This window comes from Sceloporus undulatus, chromosome 2, assembly GCF_019175285.1.
Source record: "Sceloporus undulatus isolate JIND9_A2432 ecotype Alabama chromosome 2, SceUnd_v1.1, whole genome shotgun sequence".
Classification (NCBI taxonomy): domain Eukaryota; kingdom Metazoa; phylum Chordata; class Lepidosauria; order Squamata; family Phrynosomatidae; genus Sceloporus; species Sceloporus undulatus.
In genome coordinates this window covers 217659464-217666932 of record NC_056523.1, presented here as the reverse complement: position 1 = coordinate 217666932, position 7469 = coordinate 217659464, and the positions used below count along the sequence as shown (strand labels likewise).

At 40.3% G+C, this 7469-nt stretch overlaps 1 protein-coding gene across 1 annotated transcript in view; it reads left to right on the top strand.

The window, feature by feature from the left end:
• Nucleotides 1–7446, top strand: part of TRMT10B (tRNA methyltransferase 10B) — an 11324-nt gene extending 3878 nt beyond the window's left edge. The window contains exons 4-9 of the mRNA XM_042455890.1: nucleotides 163–287; nucleotides 1613–1765; nucleotides 3381–3459; nucleotides 4079–4146; nucleotides 5980–6103; nucleotides 7140–7446. Of these exons, the coding sequence (XP_042311824.1) occupies nucleotides 163–287; nucleotides 1613–1765; nucleotides 3381–3459; nucleotides 4079–4146; nucleotides 5980–6103; nucleotides 7140–7246 (656 nt within the window). The 3' untranslated portion in view covers nucleotides 7247–7446. The remainder of the gene's footprint in view (nucleotides 1–162; nucleotides 288–1612; nucleotides 1766–3380; nucleotides 3460–4078; nucleotides 4147–5979; nucleotides 6104–7139) is intronic.
• The last annotated feature ends 23 nt before the right edge of the window (nucleotides 7447–7469 follow it).

The following is a 7469-nucleotide window of genomic DNA, read 5'->3' as shown; positions in this document are numbered from 1 at the left end:
TTTCCCATCCTGGACAAGGAGATCTTGAGCTGTTAACACTTTCAAATATCTTGAGCATTTTAATGTCAGTGTTATCTTGACACATTTAATTTGGCTCATTTGAATGTTTGTCTGGATGTTCATTCTTTTATCTTCTGTTTTCCAATTTTGTCTTCATTTCAGATTCTGCTCCTCAGTTCAGCAAGCGGGAACTAAAAGTAATTGCAAAAGAACACCTTCTCAATGCCAAAGAAACAGGCCCTTGGCTGTGCATTGATTTGAGCATGACCAGTCACATGACTAAGAAGGTAGCTGCAGTGGGTCCCACAGACACATCCAACTTTTTAAAAATGGCCCCCTGGCCCTTCAGGATTTGGTATTATGAGTCTGCTTTTCCACAGAGCAGCACATATTGTACACATAATGGGCCACAAGGGTGCCATTCAGCAGCATCACTTGCTAAATCTGGTATTGGATCGTATTACTTTGGGCCATAGGTATAGGACTGAATGCTGAATTGTTCCTTGTATTCAGAAGCAACAATAACAAACCTGCTTGCATATTCCAAGTTAGATACACACTACTTTTGATTGATTGTTGATATCCTGTCTTTCTCCCAAAGTTATATGAGCAGGCTAATTTGTTTTAATGTGTGGAAAACATATGAATATTGCTGCTTCTCCAGGGTGACCAGGTGTTCTAACTGCGAAGAAAAAGGCACTGCAAAATGTAGGGCATTCAAGGAAAATGGAGGACTTGACCCAATAAAAAGCTGAAAACACTCATATAAATGTAAATTCCTGCTTCTTAGTCATGCTCAAAATGAAGGACATTTTGGAATTCCTCCTAGATAGAGGGATGAAATGTAGGCTATGTCCTGGAAAAGGAGTACACCCGGTTACCCTGTGCTTCCCCTGTGTTTGCAATGGTACCATTCATTGAGAGGTCACATAATCCTGTTGCTCATGACCTTTGGTTCTGAGTTCTCTACAGTGAAAGAGAATGCAGCACCAATCACAGGCACATTGGAGACTTTCTGGCCTTTATTTGGCAGTTGTCACGGCCTCCTTACTGCTGCCTTCCTTAGCCTACCTGATTCTGCTGCTGCCATTACATGGCTTGCCCCTCTTTCACTGATGGGTCTCAAACATTGGCTGTTTTTTTCTGACTGCACTGCTCACCTCTTGTAATAGGTGGGACGTTTTATGGAAATGGCTGTGCTGATGGCCCACTGATGGGAACAGTCAAAGGGATCTTTGTTTTAAAAATTGAGGAATACATCTGAGGAAGCAGACTATAGCTCATGCTGCCAAATTCTTTCTTTCAGTTAGTCTCAAAGGTGCTACAAGTTCTCTCTTAAAAACTGAGAACAAAGATGGCATCACAGCAGGTCAGAAACTTGTTCCAGTGTTTCAGTTTTGTTGGACATGGCTGGTGGTATGTGACAGTATTGGTCTGTCTTTGCATTGAATTCATCAGTGCTCTTGGCTCTGTAGTCAATATGGTCATGGGTGATATGAAAGGTTTATATAAAACATTTAGGTCAGAGAATACTGGGACTGGAAGGCCAATGGTTCTAAACTGCTTTCTTTTCCTTTCTCTCCCCCCCCCCTTTTTTTTTTCCTCATGGAAGGAAATAAGCCGACTTGCCACCCAGATAAGGCGGCTCTATGGGTCGAACAAGAAATCTCAGAGGCCCTTTTGGCTGTACCTCACTGGATTTGTAGAAAACAGCCCAATTTCTGAAGCATGTCTAAGGATGAATGATGGATTTGCTAACTATCTTGTAAGTATCTCCTTCCCCTGTACGAATCAACCCATCCATACAAGTTAAAAGTATACAATTTGCATGCTTTGTGTCATACTGTTTCACTTTAATATTTTATAAGATTAAATCTACCTATTAACAGATGATATAACAGTAGTCTGGAGTGGCTGATCTACTCCCAAAGGTGTTTAAACTGCAATCCTTTGCATATTTCAAAGGGAGTAAGCCTTATTAAAACCAGTGGGAATTGTTTCTGAGTAAGCATGTGCTGTCATAAACAGTTTAAGGCACACATGCCCAGTGTAACAGTGGTGCTGCTCTTACAATTGACGGTGTTCGGTTTGTAGCACAGTTGGCTAGGAGCACATGGGCCAGTGAACCTGGTTATTCTGGACTCTCTCTCCTGAGTTATACTGCTTTCTCTTCCCCAGTTCATTAGACAGAGCCATTTGTCCCAAGACTCCAATCAGAACAGGGTCTTATGGTGAAAGACTTCTTGGTGTATGTTTACTTGAGAAAACAGATGATCAACTATGGGGCAAAACCGACTGCCCAAAAAGGGTGGATTGGGGCCACCCCCCTTCCGCTTGCCCTGCTGCATGGTCCCAATCCGACCCACTACTGCTATTTCAAACCAGTTTCTGAAAGGAGCAGTTACTTTCTTCTCCTTTTCAGGCTGGTTCTTTTAGTTTAGAGTGGCATCGGGGCAGCCTCTGGCTGCGTTTGGGGTATGCATTGTCTAAACATCACGCCCCCAACACAGCCCAATGGTGTCCCCTTTGGCCCATCTGTTTCAGGCATATGATCATTGTCATGAAATATTTGAAGAGCTGCTGCATAGATGATGAAGAAAACTTGTATTCTGTTGGTCCATAAGGGAGGATATGAATAGCAGGTTCCAATTATAGCTTAACAGTTATATGCGTCTCAATTTCAACTCTCAACTTTAGCTGAGTATAGCCAAGGAACAGCTGTAGTCCAGCACTGTCTGGAGGGCCACAGTTGCCTACCCCTGAATGATAAGAGAAGGAAATATTAATAAGAACTATCTAATTGTACAAACTGTTTGACAGTGGTACAGGTTGCATTGGAAGATGGTGTATTCTCCTTCTCAGGAAATTTTAAAGCAGAAGTTGGATGGTCAGTAGTTTCAGTTGATGCAGTTTACTGCACTTCCAGAAGGTTGGGGGGGGGGAATGGGACAAGATACCCTAAAGGCACTAAATCCTGTCCGATCTAGGAAGCTAAGCAAGGTGAACTCTGATTAGACTTGGATGGGAGAGTGCCACTGAGTACCAGGTGCTTTAGACTGTATTTCAGATGAAGGAACTGGCAAAACCACTTCTGGGTATTCCTTGTCCAAAAAAACAACAACATATGAAATTCTTGGGGTTGAGTAAGTCAACAGGCGACTTGAAGGCACATACCCACACACCGGAAGGTTGAACTAGTTAACTTTCGAGGTCACCACTGGCATTACTGGCTGGGAGATATTGGGCATTGTAATCCCCAAAATAAGTTTCTAAACTTGATCCCTTCTCGAATAATTTCCCCAAGTTTGACTCCTTTCAAACAGGTCCAGTCCTGAAGGATTTGTCCAATTCCTAATAATGTATCAGACATTATTTTTCAGATGGATGTTACTCCTGAAACCTATCTGGATCTGTTTCCTTTAGAAACAATTGTTTACCTCACTCCAGATGCTGAGAATGGTAAGTTGAATCTTTGTTATGAAAGGTTCTAATTAAACCTTTTGCTTATTTGAAATGAACAATGATGGTCATAAGATTTAGAGCTTTACTGAAGTGTGGTTCAAATCAGCTTAGTCAAACCTGACCCAACCCATGCAGTATATTTGTATTTTATGCTCTGATCCTTTTGCATAAAACATCCAATACCCCTGCTCTGAAAAGTACAGGAATACCCCTTCATATGTTGATTCATCATTCTTTTATCACAACTAAGCAGAGCTTGCTTGCTTGCTATTTATAGTTCCATCCTCAGGCTCTCTTCTAAGAAAAATAAAGACAATCTTCTAAACTTGGATGTAGGTGAACTGTGGCCCTCTGGATGTTGCTGAACCCAGCACTCCTTATCATGATAACTTGGGCTGTTGGAAGTTACAGTTCAGCATCACCTTTGTCTTCCCATACTCTAAACTGGAAGTAATGAGTGTGAGTATCTTCTGCAGAAACAACATGGACATACACGTTTCTGGACCACGCAATAGCTTACTTGTGATAAGGGTACCAATGTTTGGAGCGTTGCCACTTTGATATTCTTGTGTAAATGTCACTGGTTTTACATATGCATAAACCTTTTGCTTTGTAGCTCTTGAAGAGGTGGATCCACAAAAAGTATATATCCTTGGAGGGTTGGTGGATGAAAGCATTCAAAAGGTAAGTATTTTTACATAAGGTAGTTTATGTTTGTAGAAATCTCTGAATGTTTTCAAATATAAGTCGACTATGGTTGATATCAGTGTTTCAAATGTTGGAAGTTTCAGAAAGGAGGTAGAAACAATGCTTTTAAGTAAGTTGACTCCTGTGTCTTCTATAGCTATTCAGAAGAAAAAAACCTCATCGGGGCAGCTTTTCTTACTCTTACACAGCACTGTACTGTATTCAGATTCCTCTTTCTGCAGATAGTGTTAAAGGATCTTTGGTGTTGCTGTGTGCCTTCAAATTGTTTCTGACTTAAGGACATCCTCAGGTTAACCAGTCACAGGGTTTTCTTGGCAAAATTTGTTCAGAGTGGGCTTGCCATTGCCTTCCTCTGAGGATGAGAGAGTGTGAGTTTCCAAAGGTCACCCAGTAGGTTTCCATGGCCAAGGACAGATTCAAACCCTGGTTTCTGGGAATTCTAGTTCAACACTCAAACCGTGTACCATTTTGGCTATCATTAGAGAATCTGCCAATGTGTATTAGGATATTCATTAGAGAATCTGCCCATATTTACAGCACTATATAAATAAATTATATATATATATATATATCTCAGAACAAATCTGATTCACCTTTTAATAGCTGTTTAGAAGAGTGTAGCACATATGTCTTTTTGGCCTTTGTATAAGCTGCCTCTGCCAACATGCTCCTTTATGTACAGTGGTTAAAGGCCTTACTTTATCCCCAAATCCACTTCTCAGCTGTGATTAGCCATCACAGTCAAATGGAATCTTTATTGTTTGGATGATCTGGGTACCGTAGACTGTGTACAGGCCCAAGTAAACCAACTATTACATCAAATTGATCACCTTTGTGAACAGGATGTTGGCCTAAATGCACTTCTAGTATGATTCAGGATAGACCTTCTTCTGTTAGGTCCATCCTTCTTTGCATCTGATTACCAGTAGGTGAAATAATATCCATTAGGAGCTGAGCAGTCTGTAGAAATCACTGTCAAATCCTTGTTGCCCTTTGCTGCTACAAGAAGCCAGATCCTGCTACAGTGGCCAAATAAGTATTTTGAGTGTCCATAGTGTTTTAGATATTTTAATCCTGTTTTTAAATAACGGCGATGCTTAATTCCTTCTTAACTTGTGTAAATTAATGTTTTAGTTGGATCTTTTTACAACTATTGTGAGCTGCCTTGGATCCCATTTTGGGAGAAAGGTGGGCTGTAAGTGCAATTGTTGTTATTTGTTGTTGTGCACTTTCAAGTTGTTTCTGATGATCCTGTCGTGGAGTTTTCTTGGCAAGTTTCTTCAGAGGGGTTTTTCCATTGCTATCCTTTGAGACTAGAGAACATGATTTGCCCAAGGTTTTTCTGTGGTTTCCAAGGGTTTGCATGGCTGAGCTGGGATTGGAACCCTGGTCTCCTGTTGTCAGTCTATTGCTCAAACCACTACACCATGCTGGCTCTCACTAATAATAATAATAATAATAATAATAATAATAATAATAATAATAATACTATAGTTGTGACTGGATGGCAGTGCTGAGGAAGAACTGGGAGTGGGGCAACTATATTGTATTGATGCTGTGGTCACCAGGAGGCTTTAGACCAGTGGTCCCCAAACGATGCCCTTTAAGAGATTTTGGACTTCAGCTCCCAGGAGCCTCAGCCATGTTGGCCAATAATCTGTGATTATGGGAGCTGAAGTCCAAAATCCCTTAAAGAGCACAGTTTGGGGACCACTGCTTTAGACTGTGTAGAAGTTCATTGGATCCTATAGGAACTGAATGAAAATTTGTATGTATTTTTCTTTAAGTGTATCTAATTTACACTTCTAGAGACTTACTTTGCACAAAGCTCAAGAAGAACATCTGCAGACAGCACGACTGCCAATTCAAGAATACATGGTAAAGAACATCAATGCAAAAAACTACCATTCCACAACATTAGCAATCAACCAAGGTGAGGCTGTTGCAATGTTTGGTAGAAGCTCATTGGAGTGCATGTTGTATGTGATGTGCTACCATCATTATTCCAGTGCAACCCACAGGGCTCTTTGATACTGCACACTATGATTCCATTTTAATTGCCATGGAAACATTCTGTGGAGACTGGAAATTGCTGTACTTAGCGCTCTGTTTCTACAAAACCTTAGCATTCCTTAGCATGCAGCCACAACTGTTAATGTGGAACCTGTGCTATAGTTCTGTGAAAGAGTCCATATCTGCTGTTTATTTCACATGTTGGTTGTGATGGTGAGAATAATGAGAAAGCATTGCAGTTTTGATAAGAGTGACATGCTGAGACTTGTGTATAACTCAGCCAATGCTAAGCAATTTCAGTTACCACTAATTATTTTAATACCAAGGTCAGTATATAATTATTTTAAAGGTACTTAAGTTTGCCTTGATTTGCTCACCCCAACAAGGCTGATGCCATTTGAGAATTCTTACAGTTAAGACATTACAGTTGTTTTTTGCAGATGGTTTGTGCATATCAATTTTTTGAATCCAGAGCCTTGTACCAGAGGGCAAGCTGCCAGCTTTGTTTTGCTTAGTAGATTGCTCCTCTTTTGCATTTGTATAACATACAACTCTACAGATATAGGACATATAGTGATATATGTGAAATCACTACAGAAAGCTCTTTCCCAATTTGAAACAGAAGTTGATATTGGACTGAAATTCTCATCAGCCCATAATACTGACTGTGTTGGCTAGAGTTGATGGAAACTGCATTCCAAGAGCATCTGGGGAGCCACATGTCTTCTAGTCCTGGTCCAAAATATGAAAGGACTCTAGAAGCAGTTTGCCCATTTTAAGGCACATTGTTTAGAAATAACAAGTCTTGGCTTTAATCTGTTTTGATATTCTGCTAGAAACAAGGATTCTATGAATGCTTCTGGTGCTTCTGAATGAAAATGATTATGCCGCAATTTTATCCTATTCTTTTTCAATTCTGGTTAACCTCTGCAATAATGAAAATATTTGTCTTTCAGTATTTGATGCCTTGTCGGTTTTCTACGTGACCAAGAGCTGGGAAAAAGCCCTCAAAGCTGCAGTTTCTCCTGGAAAAGGCTATATCCTTCGAGATGCAACCCTCTGACAGAAGGAAGTTGCAGGCAAATATGAGAGAAAGTGGTGATGAACGTTTTGTTTTCAGTAATCCATGGTCACTGAACCATTCTTCACATCCACTTGGAAAAGGCTGGGACCAATTCAATTTCTTGTTCTTCTTATTAGATGAAGAAGTTAAGTTTATGAGATGGAGAAATAAAGATATTTTAGTTGAGAAGCGTGAGATATATTTAGTAAATATCATCCCATAA